The sequence below is a fragment of the Apostichopus japonicus genome, chromosome 19 (genome assembly GCF_037975245.1).
Source record: "Apostichopus japonicus isolate 1M-3 chromosome 19, ASM3797524v1, whole genome shotgun sequence".
NCBI lineage: Eukaryota > Metazoa > Echinodermata > Holothuroidea > Aspidochirotida > Stichopodidae > Apostichopus > Apostichopus japonicus.
The window spans coordinates 23,888,080-23,905,665 of record NC_092579.1 but is presented as its reverse complement, the minus strand read 5'-3'; the positions used below and the strand labels follow the sequence as shown (position 1 = coordinate 23,905,665).

Below are 17,586 nucleotides of genomic sequence, written 5' to 3'. Positions count from 1 at the left end.
ACAGGTCTGTTACAAATATGGATGAGTGCCATAACATGATCACTGAATAGATCACACAGTGCATATTGCAGCTTCAGTACACAATAACAGTACAGGTGGTGCCCTTAAGCTCCCTATGCCAACACCCCCCTTGATGAGCACTCTTTTCAGAGTCATTGTATTTATTTCATACCCCTTTCAGCTGTCACTACTACACACCAAAACATGGACCTTGCTATCTTCGCAGCCTTTAATAGTTGGTACCATTTTACTGTAGCATTGCATTCCCAGTTACCCACTTGTGGGTCAATGTCACACTTACTCCTCCCTTAGAATGTTCCATTGCTAAGCCCTATGTCAGCGTTCCTTTGTAATTACCTCAGCATGTCTGCTCCTCTCCCCCCTCCCTCTCCCCCTCACATTAGAAGAAAAATTGGTAAAAGAGAAAAACTAACTGTTGTTTGAAAAGAGAATCTAATATTTACCGTTCTTGATTGTGATGATTGAATGAGTTTTCAGACTGCTATCTCATCATCATATAAATATTTTCTTGACAAAAAATTTTCCTCATGAAAGAACATACAGCCATACATGTGCATTATGCATCTTAAATGTGATATTTATGGTTTGGAGATCCAACAGTCGTCTTCTCTGAAGGGCGTGCCTTATCGTAATTAATCTAACGAACGATTTTTTCTCAGCCAGAGTGAACAGTCGGAGCGATAACACTTCTCAAGTACTCACAATAATTTTGAAATCCGATACTGCGTCTCTAATGGGCGGAGAAATTGTTTTCATGAGGAAGCACACCCCAAGGTGTATTAAATCTTGAAAATTCATTTTACAAATGATTTTTGGGGAACATTTTGCATCCGAGGGATGTGGAAATTTAATTAAGAAGAGAAGAAAAATCCCATCCAAAAACAATTAACCAACTCATGTTACATATAAAGTCCATGTGCATCTCAGCTTGTTTTTTGGGAAGTGAGTAGACTTGTTCTCATAGGTTGCTGGAGAGAGGATAGGTGTTTGTTTGGTGCTAGATCCCTTACCTGCCTCCAGTCTACTAATGCACTCTCCTCATCTAGTAGATTTGTAATGGTAAATGTTGTTCTGAAGGAGTAGATCCAGAAGGGGAGATGTGTAAATCTGGAAGAGTCTCGGATGTGGGATGTGGGAGGAGAGCCAGCCTGGAAGAGTTCCGGATGTGGGAGGAGAGGCCAGCCTGGAAGAGTTTTCGGATGTGGGATGTGGGAGGAGAGCCAGTCTGGAAGAGTCCCGGATGTGGGATGTGGGAGGAGAGCCAGTCTAGAAGAGTCCCGGGTGTGGGATGTGGGATGTGGAAGGAGAGCCAGTCTGGAAAAGTCCCTGATGTGGGATGTGGGAGGAGAGCCAGTCTGGAAGAGTCCCGGATGTGGGATGTGGCACACAGTGCTACATCATACCAATTCAGTAGGTTATATAGTTGTGGAAAAGTGCATATTAGATTGGGGAAAGGTAAGTATCGTTGCTCCTAAATTCCCAAACTGGTGAGAAAATATTAAGACCATTAAAAGTAAAGTTTGGATGAATCTGAGACATGAGTGAAAGAACCTTGCTGATCTGTTAATGTAAAATATGTTCAAGACACTTTTGTCTGTAGTGGTACCGTAAATTCAATTTTTGCTCCCCTATAAAATGTGGCGAGGAATCACTGAGTCGCTTGGCTTGCTTTCATCAAGATATATTATAGTCCAGTGTATCTCAAGCTGATTATGTTTCTGTTTCTGGCAGTTATCCACTATTTACTTCGTTCCTCGCTTACCTGTCTCCCCACAACCTTAACACCCTCATTCTACCGTGCCTAGAATGTCCTGGTAACCTTTTAATACTGTGCACCCTCTACGACCGGCTCCTCTGATCACAGCCCTTCCTTCTCATTCTACCATCCAAAGTGTCTCGATCGTTATTTTCGAGCGGATTTTTTTCCATCGGATTTCGTCCACTTTCGGTTTCCTAGGAACGGAGTTTTTCCCATCCACTGTTTCTGGAAGAGTTTGAAGTAGTTTGCAGCCCGATAAGTATCCTTTTCTTTTTATGAAAGGGGTTTTTAGGGCTGTTTTGGTGGAGCAGTAAGTTTGGAACCAGTAAGTTTTGGAATTTAAAAAGCAGGATTGGAGAACAACATAAAAACAAAAGGTAGATTGTACCAAGAGAGAGAGAGAGAGATAAAGCCCCATCCCAGACGGTACCTCCTTGTGAAATCAGATGAAAAGCATTTGAAATTAATAGGCAGGTTCATAGGTTTCATTAATAAATGCAACAAGTAGATCATCGTGTGCTGGTTTAACAATCTAGATCTAAGTCACTGCAATTTAGTTTTCTCACAACTGTATGCTCTTCAGTAGAACATGTTTACTTTATTCCTCACTCCCATGTCTCCTCGCTACAACTGCTCTATTGTTTCCCACCTTAGGGAGCGGAATATCCTAATCAACCTAAGTCCTGTAGAAGCAACCAATAAGAACAGCTTGGAAACACGAATAGGTGTAAAATATAATAAACTTGACATATATTTTGACATGTTGCCCAAAAGTTAGATCATAACCAGAATTGTGTTACTTGCAATTGTCCCATATAATCCATTACCAATAACTTAAAATTGAAAGAACATTTAGATGCTTTTCCACTCTGTGATTTACCGACTTTGCAAATCCTCAAAAGCTGAGAGTAGGTTTAATCCAGTCAGGCATTAACAATTTGGAATCATTTTCCCGGCGTTTTTTCACCCAGTTTCTGTTGTTTAGGTGACATACTTTTTCTGCTTTCTTTGGCTTAATTCTATCTCAGAACCTCTGATAAGGTTGTTTTTTGTCATGAGTACAAATCAGTAGTGAGACAAATGGACTCTCCAGAGTTTAAACTCAAGATACTTTGTCTGTTATGAAAATTATTGAATGCGTTTAGGAAAGTCAACTTCACAGATGTCCCAGGAAGGCAGGGAGTAGCAGTTGGAGTGGAAGTAACTCAAGTTGTACTTCATGCATGCACTGACTTGTATGGAAAATAACAAGAAAAATGGTCATAAATTGTAACAAGATATCATCTTTGTGTTTGATCATCTGGTTATTATATCTACCTGAGATAAAGGTCATGTTGCATCAGGTGACATCAGGTGACCATGACAGTCCAAGTGTCATAGCCTTTTAGGTAGCATACCCTTTGTATGTAACACCCTCCTGATGTATGACTAAATCAGCTTACTAATGTGCCTTGTGGGGTATTTTTTCTAACTTTAATTTATTAAATATTCTGGGGTGTTTCCCTAAACATTCTGTTGAATTGGAAGCCACCTGACGACGTGTAAGTTGTAATCCATAAGCCATTTGCGGGTTTCTCCCACATTTGTGGTCGCTTAAGGGTCGTAAAAGTAACTGCTGTTATTATTATTCTTTGATATACTGATAAACTGAATAAGAGCTACTTGAAAAACAATTATGCATAATAAACCTTGCATCTGAAACAGACAGATTTAAAGCAATATAATGACCACATAGACTCGAAACAACCAAACTCAACAAAATGCTTTAACCCATTTTGTTGCTGTTGTAAAAGAGCTGAAATCAGAAATAAACTTGACAACTACCTTTAAAGCAATACGGTTCATTACATCATTAACAGCAAACAAAACACATAAAGGCTTTATGTCCCATGGGTTCCTGTGAAGGCTATGCTATCCTCGTGGGAAGTATGCCACACAAATCTTAAGATATTGTAATTAAATGGAGATGTATTTTCTTCCCAATGCGGTTACCAATTTTGCAGTTTTATTGGCCAATGCCCTCTCGGGATTTACCCTGACCTCATGTTGGCGTTCGATAACCGGGTAAAACCCTGCCTGTTAGCATCAGGCTTTTCATACCGAGACTGAGAAAGTGTAATAGAAAATTAGCTGCTAATGATGAAGCCTTATTGAATTTATGTCTCTGATCCCTGCATTTTTGGAGACGCACCTTCATTTAATATTCTTTGTGATCCTTAGAATTTGATTAATAAATGACTGGACTATCGCTGGCAGGCAAAGGCTATAGTGTTAAGACAAAAGCCGACTGGTATCCGCCAATGTTATGCAGCAGCATCGTCATACAAAGCTGATGAGATTTGCAGCCGTTAAAATACTGCCTTTGGCTCCCAAAAATATGAGATTGCCTGACGTTTTGCGAGTTCCCTGTAGATTTTAAAACGCTGGAGGTTCTGGTGTGAGTTTGGGGGGAACAACTTCCTGGTCTCAGAATGGAGCAATTAAGTTTTCTGATGGTTTTGAAGAGAGAGGACCCCACAATACTTCAAAACAGGTGTTTTGATATTTTTTGCACAATGACTCACTGTGGGTAATAATCTGAGTAATTGAATCGGTTATTGCAATGGCCATGAAAATATAGTTGCTTGCTAATTTAGAATTTGTAAATGAACAAACATGTGGTTTTATGAAATTGGGACCTTTATCATATATATATGCAGTCCTATGAACTGGTTATAGGAATATTTGTCCAAGAGAAATGATGACAGCTGTTGTGAAGATAAAAGTACTTTTTGTTCCTTCCCATTGTTTTAGTGCATCTACCCCAAAAGGGCAAATTGTTTCTGATTTGAAATATTGGAATGGGGCAAGTTATTAATTACAATGGTCTTAGAAACAGTGACCTACAAGCACACAAGTTCAGTGCTATCCTATTCATAAATATGTACTTTCATGTATTTATACTGGATTTTTAATAAACTTGAAATTTGCTGTTCCATGTGAGCAATCTAATCCCCTCTTTAAGTTTAACCAAGGTTTTTTTTTCTCTTCTGAAATTTAGTTTACGATTTCCCTGTCAGTTTTCTGTTGATTGTTTTGCCTCATGTAGAAAATAAACATGGCAGCTAGCGTTTTATTCTTAATAATAAAAGTTATAAGTAGTTACAGAAGAATAACCCCAATAAAGAAAGATTGCGGAATGGATCCATAATTTCAGTTTAGACCATTTTCCATCTGCCTATTACCTCCCGATTCCTCTGGGATGTCTTTAATTTCAATATATGCAAAATCGAAACTAGACCATTTCCTATCCTGCTGAGGGGAAGAGAGATTTTCCTTGACGAGTTCACACCGGTATCATGCGCTACCGATTGACCGTAGGTAATAAAATTTGATAAAGACCGTAAGATTTGACTGGCTAACTGAAACTGACAGCTTATTAAATTTTATAGTGTCATTTCACAGATAAGGAGTGAAATCTTACAACATGATCCTCATGGGTAGGCATGTTAAAAAGTAGTGTGAGAATATTTTGAATCCCAGATAAGCAGTAAAAGATGTAATATGCATGCAGCTCCTCTGTGGTTGGCTTACTTACATTGATAGCCTTTTGTGGTTAAAAGATCTGTAAAATAAGCAGATTGTCGTTTTCGATAGCTTAGATGGCTTATGAGCCGTTCCTATAGATATGTGTTTTTAGTGGATGTAGAGGTAGAAATGTTGTTATTGTAGAGACATGGTTCCTTCAGGGAATTGTTTGTTTGTGCCACATAGTAAAATGCTCTGTAGAATGGGCTTATTTAGACAACCGTTGCAGTACAGCAGTACAGCAGTTTCTGTATGCATAGTTGCTTTTTTCACTTTCTGTAAGCCATGAGAAATTAAGTTAATGACCTTTTAACTGTGGTTCCTTGTCAATAAGGCCTTGTTTACATTACCGATCAGACCCTGTTCTCTGTGTTCAACATTAGTATAAGTTCAATTTGAGTTTAAACATCCGTGCCTTTACGCGAGACCGTGTGCTCGTTGTCAGACCAGTGCTCACCATTAGCGAACAGGTTGTTTAAGTCTGTCTACTAGGAGAAGAAGCGCCTAACCATGAGCCGTATGATGTGCTGCTCTGCGAAGGAAGTGAAAGGTCAACGCAGATCCAGGTTCAACCGTGAGCTGCAGTTACATAATTTACTAATTTAAGACTGAGTGCCGGGAGTCTGCTCCTCTCTCGATCCTAGTCTGTTACGAGGACGAAATCACAGGGTACGATCGGTGTTTAAGTTATAGATCTCCGACTCGATCTTTGGGTTCGACACCTAGTTCATTCTCAAGTGTAAACAGGGCTTAAGTCACCAATGCTGCAGTAATAAACCAGCGATGCGTCAGAAATCCACATAAGTGTATACATCCTAGTATGGCATGCTATCGTAAATTGTGACTGATCTGAAACTTAGTCGTACAAAATGCACCAAGTTTACCTCAATATATTTTTGACCGTTTATATAAAAATATTTTGTCCCTGAGTACAAAATATACAGTTCATTGTAATTTCAATCTCTGTCCTGGCCTTCGTTTTCTTCCGTTTTTTACCCGTAATCCATTATAAATCAATCTGATCTCCAGGGTTCACTTTGCTGCAGGTGACAATAAGAACTTAATTAAAAATCTGACCATTTGCAATAGGATTGAGACATTTTTGCCATCCAGTTTCTTCTTACTCGAAGTAAAAATGTTAAAGAATTTCAGTACGTGTGCTGCTTTTTGGAGCTTCTATAATTCTAGGTTAATTCGAATTATTGATTTGGCCAGAATCATCGAAGGGAAGAGATTACTAGAGGTTGAACGGTGTTAAAAGTAGACGATTGGCCTTCCATGACAATTTTACCAAACCTATGGAGTATTGCTCAAAGTGTAAGAAAGACAGCCCTCTGCAGTTGTTGTGTACACTAGTTTTCAAGTTTCTGTATGCTGGCAGGTAGCGATGGTCATTGTCTGCAAGCTGTTGCATGCATCCACGCATTTCACTTGCAAGTCAGGCAGCAAAGCTGCAGGGAACATTTGAAGGCATTCGTTGGCAAGCTTCCTTGAAGCATGCAGTGCCCGTAATCTATAGATAAGGGCAGATGTATGTTCTCTATGGAGTAGTATTGAGCTATTTTCATGCTTCTTCCTTCTGTTGTCTTCAGTGGTTCTATATTGATGAAGATGTTTTGGCTTTCATGTTCCAGAATTATAAGGTCTCTGATGACCAACAAATTCCTCACTCTTTGAAAATCAATATTTCAGAATTCCTCTGGTGTGCTTGGGAACATTATATATGGATATCAAATTGGACAAACTTAATGACAACATTGCAAAATTTTACATCAAGGAGGAGTGACAATAGATGTGAGATGACGGAAGTGGGGGGGGGGCGGAAGTGGGGGGGGGAGAGTTTGGGAGAGGAGATGAGGTAATTTAATGGACAGGAAGGTTAATAAAAGGCAATAGATGTCTATTACATTGGTTGCATATCACTTCTTCTTTTTACCACTTTTGCCTAAAAACCCAAACTGAAAAATGGTAAAATTTATTGAAGACTCAACAATATCCTACAACCTTCCTTTTCCTATTTCCACTGAAATTCTTCTATGCAAGACAAAGCTAACATCTGTTTTATGAGTTGTTTCGTTTGTTGGTAACGATTAATGTACCGTAGCAGAGTGGTGATTTTAACGAAGTTTTGGCAGTTTCCTAGTTTGGTAGAGGTATTATTGTGTGTGTACATTTGTGAGAAGCCAATCCTTTTAATTTCCAATTTTTGTTGAAATAATGTCCATCTCGTTGATGTAGAACGTGATTTATTATCAATAACGAGTCAAAAGCTGTCAGGTAGAGTCACGCATTAGACACATTGTCATTCAATCACGACTAAATCAGACTCCGTACAAACCGACGTCTGCAGTGGCCGTATTTTGCAAGTATTATCTTTTGGATTTGACTGATATTTTATTCTGCCCTTTCCTTTTTTATATCACATGTCAGTTTTTCGCCCCTGGTGAGCTCCTGCCCGAGTTTGATTTGCGAGTAATTTATTCAGATCTTTAACAAACAGGAAACAACACATTGACTTCGAGCATGTTCGCCTAAATGTCAAATTAAATTTTAATTTGGTCGATGAACGACTTAATAAACTGATTAGACCGCCGCTAATGTTGTTCCAGACTAGTCACGTAAATGCCATTCGGAGGGTGTACGTGCATATTAAGGAGATCACTTAGGGACTGCTGAAACATTTTCCAACAATTTGGGAGCGAGACTCGTAGAAAATTAAAAGGCCAACTCAAGTTGAAGGAAATAACACAATATCTTTTAGGTTCTTTGAACAATGACATTTGCCGCCTTACTCCCTGGTTTTAAGTTTCCTTCCCCTTGCCTCCCTCCTCCCATTTTGCCCCCCCTCCCCCTTTCTCTTGTTGGTTGATAATCTGTCCTGATAGGCCTATATATAAATGATAGATTCCTACATTAATGACAGAAAATTAGATTTCATTTGGAAAACTCTCTGATCTTCTCTGTATCTGTAGTGTAACAGTACTATGCCATACAATATTAATTTGGTCTGACAAATCTCTCTTGAGGGAATACACTTAGACTGCAATTTTCCATGTGACTTGCTTTCAAATTACCAAGGGTAACAGCTATCACATATGCAAAAATAAAGGAGAGGGGAAAAAGGCAAACACATTTCTATCACCGGACAAGTATTCAAGCATGTGTCGTTTTGGAAGTTGCATGAATTTACTTCTGTTAAATCCTTGAGATGGTCGACACAATAGTTTCAGAGAATGTTAAAACAATAAAGGAAGGATATAGAAGGTCAAATTGAGACAATCTGATGTCACTTAAGCTGCTAAATAACTTGGCAAACGATTTAACCAATCGAATGAATTGTTTTGGACTGAAGGAAGATCACGTGTGAGTGTGCTTTGTCGAGGCTCTACCTCGGGTTAGGAAGGTAAACCTCCACAATCCAATAGATGACGTGAGCTTAAGTATACAGTATGTGCACATATGTTAGGAATCATGTACAAACATGAGGAAAAGATGTACATAAATTAGGAGACATTTACAGACATAAAGGAAACATGTAAAAACATTACAAAAACATGTACATATATTATTAATGGGAAACATGTGCAATGTAAAGAAAGACGTTACAGACATTATCTACAACATGTACAGCCATGAAAAGCAAGATTTACAGACATTATGAAACATGTGCAATGTAATGAAACATTTACAGACATTATAACAACATGTACTGCCACAAAGAAAGATTTACAGACATTAGGAAACATACATGCAGCCATAAAGCAAGATTTACAGGCATGCGGAAACATGTACATACATAAAGAAACATGTACATGTATTAGGAAACATGTACATACGTTAGAAAACATATGTACATACGTTAGGGACATAAGTGAAATAAAGTCATCTGTCCCAATGCCCAATGTTAATTCTGTGTTGATAATTTTAAGTGACAATTTCAGTGATAAGATATTCACATCAGAATCAAGATTTCGTGTTACTTTTCACACATTTCTTTACAGTTGATATTTAAAAAAGGTTGCAGACTTTGTTCTCTTGAATCATGTACTAATTTCAACATTCTTTTTTCTTTGGATAGACAAACTTATTCTGTTCACAGTTGTTGGTGGTATACATTATGCCCCTATTGGGAACACACTACCAGTGATACAGGTCTCTAAGTCTTGAATATTAACAGCAGATTCTGGAAGAGTTCTAGGTCAAGTTTACCACATTCTGCCCCTTTTTTTTTTTTACAGGGAGATCTCTAGTACTGTACATGTCAGCACAATATCACACCGTTTTGTCATTTTTAAAACCCACAGAAAGTTTTAACCTTAGGTTCAGAGGTCATAGCTGGAAGCAATTATCCTCTGATTTGGAAAGCCTCTTAAAAGTGCCATTATTGTATCACTGAAATAACACTGGTTGAATTCTGGTGGTATTGTCAAGCAAAAGTGGGGGAAATAAAGTTTGGACTAAATAGCTATTGAGTGAAATGTTTCTCTTACCCTGGGTAAAATGGTTTGAGAATAATTGAGTAATTTGTAGCTTGTGAGGTCAAAAGGTGGACCCTGTGGATGGCTGGGTGGGACCAATAAAAGTATTTAAATGGAGATGAAGTGTGGAGATGCTCTTGAACTTTCAAGGGTTTACCTTTTTTTCTGGAAATATCCTTTGCTGAAATTTATGACCTAAATATGTTTGGTGAAAGAGTTCAAAGAAATGGGTAATATTCTGTGAGTGGAGAGCTGAGGGATTTATGTTATTACAGCTGTAAAGATACATTTTGGGAACAGTGTGTAAGGATGTATTGACTGAATGTACCTCAGGCTAGCATTTATGGTAAAAACGGATCGATATGTTGAATATAAGGTATAACATATGGAAAGGAAAAGGAATTGATAGATATACTGTGCTCTACTCTCATTGATCTTGACTCTTCTAATGCTATTGCACTTTCCCATCTACTTAGCCTATTGACTGGGAATGTTTTAGCACTGCGCCCTCATTGAATACCCCTGGGGACAATGCTTATATCTGCTCCTACATGCCAGTGAGGTATAAGTGATGGGTGTTGAACCGCAAGGTCAGTAGAGTGGGGGGGGGGGGTTGTGCAGTGCTAAAATGTTACCAGTTAGTAGGCTAGTAAGATGGGAATGTTTTAGCTCTGCGCCCCCATTGAATCCCCTGGGGACAATGCTTATATCTCCTCTTACTTCCAGCTGCCTTGCTGGTAAGGTAGAAGAAATGGGTGTTGAATAGGAGGGTCAGTGGTGTGGGGGAAGGGGGTGGGGGAGGGGTTGGGCAGTGCTAAAATGTTACCAGTTAGTAGGCTAGTAAGATGGGGATGTGACATAGTAGAGTTAAGACAAGGTTAGTTTGTAAATATCCAAACCAGGGAGTTTTGGTAGTTTTGTCTTAAGTTAGTCATAGCATTTAGGGAAAAGAGAAAACTAATGCATTATGTCACATTATACTATGATATAAGCTAGCATTGAAGCACCAAATAAATTGATAATTTGTGTGTAAGTCATAACTGTGCTTTATAGTTATTTCTATGTAGAATGATTTTGTAGTTGAGAAGAAATTAAATACGTCTCTAAAATGTAGTTCATTTCTTTGTGTGGATTGAAGGCCGTTGAACTTTGATATAGCTTTTCATAGAGCCTGTAGCCTTTGTGAATGCCCTTAACTATATTTACTATATCAATTCAGTTTATAATGTTTATGTAATCAAGATCTGTAATCAAGACAAGAAGGAGAAGTATACCAAGGTACCCTTCACTTTCTTTCTTTCTTTCCTTCTTTCTTTTATATTTTTGCTTTGTTTCTTTCTGTGTGTGCAATAGTATCGATGATGATTATGAAACCACTTCACAATTCCTTTTGTTCAAAGCATTTCTGAATAGATTGGATAGGATTGATAGGAGAGTATGTGGATATTTACGAGTGACAAGCTTACCTGTCTCCTCACAACCTTACCACCCTGTTCTACCGTGCCTATAATGTCCTTGGTAACCCTTTAACACTGTGCGCCTTCCATGACCGGTCATTGCCCTTCCTTCTCATGAGACCATCTCCCCAATAACTATCAGAATAATTATTCAGTAATGCTGAAACGATCATAAACACTTGAAAATTTATTTTTGATCATGCTACATATATCTTTTTCATGTTGGAAGTTTTGGTGTTTCTTTTGAGGATTGAATCTTCTCCATTTTTTGCTGATTTATTTGGTCATATTTCTCAAATGCCTATTTTGAGTTAAAGGTTGTTTTTGTTTTGCCCTCAGATTTTCTGCCTTGCACCATGCTGCCTTGAATGGTAATTGCCATATACTATCACTCTTACTCAACAGCCGACAGGTCGATGTAGACATCAAAGACAACAAAGGTAAAACCAAAATGTACCAGTACCTTGGACCTAGAGGGAGGCGGAGGGGGAGGTGGAGGTTGGGGGGGGGGGGGAGATGGAGGGAGGGAAAGGTGGAGGGGAAGGAAAGGGACAAGGGAGGGAACAGCCAACAGCCAGCAGTTTGATGTAGTCATCAAAGACAAAAAAGGTAAAACTAAAAATGTACCAGTACCTTGGACAGAGAGGGAGGCGGAGGGGGTGGCGGGGGGAATGGGAGGGAGGTGGAGGGGAGGAAAATGGGGAAGGGGAGGGGAGAGCCAACAGCCAGCCAGCAATTTGATGTAGTCACCAAAGAAAGCAAACATTGAAGAAATAATTATGGACCCTCAGTAGGATAAAGTTTAAATAAAAAGTCATGTCGTTGTCACTTTGTAGTCACATTGACAGCCACATTAGTCTCTTCGCCATAGATATGATATGTCTAAGTCTTTTGTTTGAAATGTTTTATATATTTATCTAATTCTCTTCAGTTTATTGTATAATTGAAGAATCTTGAAGTCTTGATTTCCCATTGAAGTCTTGATTTCCCATTTTCCAGAAGCATGACAGATTTGTAATAGTGTCTCTCTCACCTGATGAACATGCTGTTTTGTTCTCATTCAGATTCATTCAATTTGGTATTTGTGGGAAATTTTGAGAAAATATTGACTTTTGTGAGTTCTTGATGGTTGCGCACCAAATAGGAATTTTTATAGTAAAGCACTATTACATCTGACATTGATTTACTGTGATTGTTCATTTCTGTTTTAAGAATATTCATTTGTAATTCTATAAGCAGGAAATACATTGAATATTGCTATAGCTTAACAGTAGCATTGGTACAATTCCTTGTCAGAAATTGTGAATAGCACCCTCTATTATCCCTCTCTTTTTTTTTCAGGTATGAGACCCTTACACTATGCTGCCTGGCAGGGAAAGATTGATCCAGTAGAGCTCCTACTCAGAGCAGGAGCAAACCCCAGTGAACCGTCCCTAGGGGGTGTAACCCCCATTCATTTGTCTTCTCAGTATGGGAGTTATAGTGTGGTATGTATTGTCATATATGGATATATATTGTTTGTAGATGATAACAGGACCAAAAGCATGTCAAGACGAATATATTGGAAATAAGATTATGATAAAAATGTGTCAGGAAACAAAATGAAGTATTAACTCATGTGTGTGTTCCCCCATGTTAAAACTGGATGGCAGTTAAGCTTAAGTTTATACAGTTGTACAGTCATGACTTATCAAGATTTCAATCCAGTCTTCAGGGGTAGGATTAGCATCAGAGTCAGTCAGATAGTGGAACACCCGTAGATCTGTTTGCAGATCTTATCAAGGTGATTGTTAAGAAATTTGGTGTCAAACTGCCTCTTACAATGTCAGATACCTTTGTCAGTTCTTAACTTGTTGCTAGGATAAAATAACGATTTAATCTTAAGACCCTATTGAGAGAGATAAGAGGGGACTGTAATCTAGCCGAACAGTAGTTGACTGTGAAGTATCCAAGTACTATGTATATATGTTTACTTGAAGTATGACACTTATCTGGGAAAGCTACAATGGCTATAGTGTATAGTCAATATTAAAGTAGATGGGTGCAGGGTGTACAACAGTATTTCTCTTACCATCAAATATGTTTGAACATCAGAGACATTATGCATGATTGCATGAATAGATACTTAAAATCATGAGATCTGTTGCTTGTTTAAAACAATATATCGACACTTTAGCCTAGACCTAGTTTTCCGAAACAAAACAATAAACAATTTTCAAACCTTTGAATTTGCAAATCATGACACTTCTACATATCATGACATTTCCAGGGAAACATGAAGAGGACAATTACTACGAGTGTCTTAATTCATCGATTACCTTTGTTCCCATCAAGGACACCAGTGATATGCAAATTGGAGTACTCTCATATTCGATGAATGAGGACCATTTTGCTCAGTGATTTAGCACTGAAGGTGTAGAAGAGTTTTATATTGGCCTTTGAGAGATTGCACATTAAACATGCATAGCGTTTACTGTGAATAGGGTTACCATAAAAAAAGTCATGGTGGATAAAAGATGAGTGATTTAATGCGACGTATATTCTCATCTGCGAGGCTTTAGTCGTACAATGAGATCAGTCAATATTTAAAGCCTGCCATCTCCTCTTCTGTAATAAAGCTGACGTACTAATTAACTGTCTTTGTTTTGTCAAGTTCACATGGTACCTCAAATCACTGTTTTGTTATATGATTCACAGCTAGTGCAAACATTACCCTGATTTATGTTTCTGTGTATTTACTTGTAGAAGGCTCATAATACGAAATGCTCAATTTCTTTAGTTATAGTTAATAAAATCTGTCACATTTAAAGCTTTTGTTTGAAAGTTGTCAACATTTCCTTTGACCGAGTCTCTTGCTTACTACTACAGGTTGAGGCTCTCCTACAGTACAAAGCTGATCCGTTCATTGAGCAGAAGGATGGCAAGAGTCCTCTTGACGTCGCTGCCGAATTTGGTCGTCTGAGAGTGGTTGAACTTCTCCTTTCAACTTTTCAGAGTTTGATCCATCTTGATGTACAATCTGGGAAATTATCTAAACAGCATACCCCTCTTCATTTGGCGGCCAAGAACGGGCACAGTGATGTAGCAAGGTATGTACATTCTCATGATAGGTTAGTTTGGTAGGTTCAGTTCATCAGGATAGATTTAGTTAAGGCTAGGTTTAGTTTCTCAGACTAGGTATAGTGTGTTAGGCTAGATTAACTGCACCACCTTGTGTACCTGTCTTCACTGGTATGCATTTTAATCTGGCAAGACCTGGGCAATCTGGTAAGTGTAGATGATAAACAAGATGGATTCTGGACTGCAGGAGATGGAGGATAGGAGAAGTGTCATGAGATAGTCTAAGGTCTGTCAAGCAGCAGAAGTAAGAATGTAGTGGAAATGGTACATTATGTGTTTAGCAATGGATATTATTTATATTAAAACCTAATCAGTGGGTACAGACTTGAGATGCATAAGGTGTTCCTCACAATGAAGTTTATATTGTTGAAACTGTTATTAACTGTTTCCAGGTAATATGAGCAGTGAGATGGTTAGCTGACAATGTGGCAAGTTTAGATCTCTAAGGAGAAACCTGTGCTGTCCAATATTAACCATTAAATATCAAGTTGTTTTAGGATAATGTGACCATTTGAATTACATACTGGTTCAGTAAATTTGTCAACAGATGGGACTATTTTTTTTTTGTACTGTAACTTTGGTCTATATAAGTAACTTTAATATTCACCTAGCCAAAATTATAACTGAAACCAAAATGTTTTTGACCTTGAAATGTTGGATAAGAACACAGTTGTGTTTATTCAAATCTCTTACAATAGATAACTTGTTATCTTTACCTTAGGGTATAATACGAAAACTAGACAAAAGTATGCAAGTTTTATGAAAATCTGTAACCTCAGTCTTTTTTATTATGCCAGGCTTTATTTGGGTCAAAATCAGTGAAAGTAAAAATTCAAAGGCCTGAATTTGGTGAGAAAATGACCCATTTAGTAAGAACATAAACATTATTAATTCATGGTAGGTTGACATTGTCATTCAAAGTAGGTTTCTAAGTCAGTTTGAACTCGGATCTAAATCAATACTCTGTCGAGCGACTGAAAAGGAAAAGTAAATGTCTGGAAAGTGTGAAAATTCACACACGATTGGGCGAATCAGCTGTAAATGGTCATGAATAAGACTGTGAACGAGTGTTTGGTGTTTAAGAAAAAGTTAAAACGAGACCGTGAAGAAATTCGTTAGAAAAATGAACTCTTGTGTGTTTGATTGATGTGCAGCAGTTTTACTTATCAAACTTGTGGCATGAAAAGTTGACATGACAATCTGTGAGATTAAAAACTATAACTTGAAAAATACAATCAGTGGGTGAAGATTTATTTAGGGCGGTGTTCAGTTTAGAAATACAAAAGATACTGCCTCAACCATACCAGGTTTGAAATTGCTACAATATAATGAAATTTTGTATCTGTGGGAAGGAAGACTACAAACCGTGATAATTAGGCATAAAACATCAGAAGAAAAAGGACACTAAAATCACAAACTTTCAATGTATTTCTATGGTCTGAATCATCGTCATAATGTATGTATGTATGTATTTTAGATTCCTGCAAGCAGGAACTCGCGAAGAAGCCTCATTGGCTTATCAAAGCTGCAAGCTGACCGAAGTCAGTCTCTTACATTCATATTTAATTATGGAATAATGGAAGGCGATGATCTGGCTTTGTTTCTTACTATTTGAAATTGTATATGATAGACAGATAGATTCAATTTCATTGTACCCCTAGGAGGTTAAATGAATACATGCTCGCACTGATAAATAGATCTAAAGTGTGCATGGAAAAAGAAAAGGATAATTATCAGTGGAAAATAGAAATAGCAAATGGCGGCCAAAACATGCACGTAAGCTTACCGAGAAATGGTGAAGGTAAATCCATACAAAGTAAAAAATGGAAAGGCAACAACATAACAATTTGGAACAATTGTAAAAGATTGTAAAGAGATAAAAGAAGAATTGTGTCGGTTTGTAGCAGCATACGGTAGTCTCGTCCATCAACTACAAGGGATCATTGCCCTGTAGATATCCATATATAGGGGCTGTTCCTCCCCCCCCCCCCCCAAAGCATGATGATCTTGCTCAATAATGGAATATCAGTACCACATAGTAGGAATGGTTAAAGTGAACCATATGAAGGTGGTAGTAGTTTTGAAGATTCTTATCCCTATGGAACAGATTGAGGGAACTCAAAGAAATTGTTTCAACATTCTGGTTAAATACTTAAATAATTTAGACATTGTAGAAGTTTAGTTAGAAATTTTGCTATCAATTTTTTTAATCAATTTGTCACACTGAATTAGTAAAATCCACCAAATCTAGTCCAGAATTTTCATTATATGTTCCACTTTTGGTTGAATCCAGCCATCTACAGGGATCTTTTGATCCCATAAATGTTGATACTTTGATTTGTGGAGCTGTTCTAAGAAAGTTTCCTTAGGCAGCAGTAATCAGGGTTTGATTTCCAGTTCCCAGTGACAGGGCCTATTACGTTATGTATATTATGAGGTGAAAGAGATATTTTGTAGTGTCTGGGACTGTACTCTCCGAAATATTATCCTTTTGGCAAATTTATGTGTAGGTTTCTTAGTGTGATTCTTAAGGCTGAGTATAACTCAGTTTCCAAAAAAGGTAAAGTGAAAGGCTGCCCTCTGTTATGTTGTCCACTGTGGTTCTGAAGAATTCATGAGAAGAGGATGTTTTATCACTGGGATGGGGCAAGCTCGAAACCAGCGTTCTTGGCAGTGCACATTTGAGATTAAGAGCGCTGGTAAAAACTCTTTTCTTTGTTTATGATTATATATTTGTTTATATTCTACAGTGTTCTTTTGGATCATGGTATCGATATTGACATGGAAACAACCAATGGCACTGCTCTCCATGAAGCAGCTCTTGCTGGGAAATCTGAAGTTGTTAGCCTCCTCATCAATGTAAGTAATGTAGCTGGTTTGGAGCTTAAACTTAGCTGTTGTGGTCTACTGCCACCACTATGGAGCCCTCACTTTATTATATACAGGGCTTTGGCAGGAAAAAAACTCTAATATGCAGTGCTAACAATTATGATATCATCATCATTAAGTATTTTGACTGTGAACAGTTACACCAAACAATAATCAGTAACAGTAAAGGTGTGCAGCGGTTTGAAATTTAATAAGTAGCTCTTCTGGTTTGTTGCACTTGTTCATGTGGCCTGCCTACTGAATTCATGGTTTGTGAGTTACAGCTGTATTGTAGGGAATACCAAGGGGTTGTCAT

The 17,586-nt window shown here is 38.0% G+C and overlaps 1 protein-coding gene across 2 annotated transcripts in view; it reads left to right on the top strand.

The window, feature by feature from the left end:
- Positions 1–17,586, top strand: part of LOC139960399 (uncharacterized) — a 173,494-nt gene that overhangs the window by 49,312 nt on the left and 106,596 nt on the right. For both annotated transcript variants that reach the window (XM_071958744.1, XM_071958743.1), the window contains exons 3-6: positions 11,622–11,722; positions 12,624–12,769; positions 14,151–14,371; positions 17,153–17,261. In XM_071958744.1, the coding sequence (XP_071814845.1) occupies positions 11,622–11,722; positions 12,624–12,769; positions 14,151–14,371; positions 17,153–17,261 (577 nt within the window). The remainder of the gene's footprint in view (positions 1–11,621; positions 11,723–12,623; positions 12,770–14,150; positions 14,372–17,152; positions 17,262–17,586) is intronic.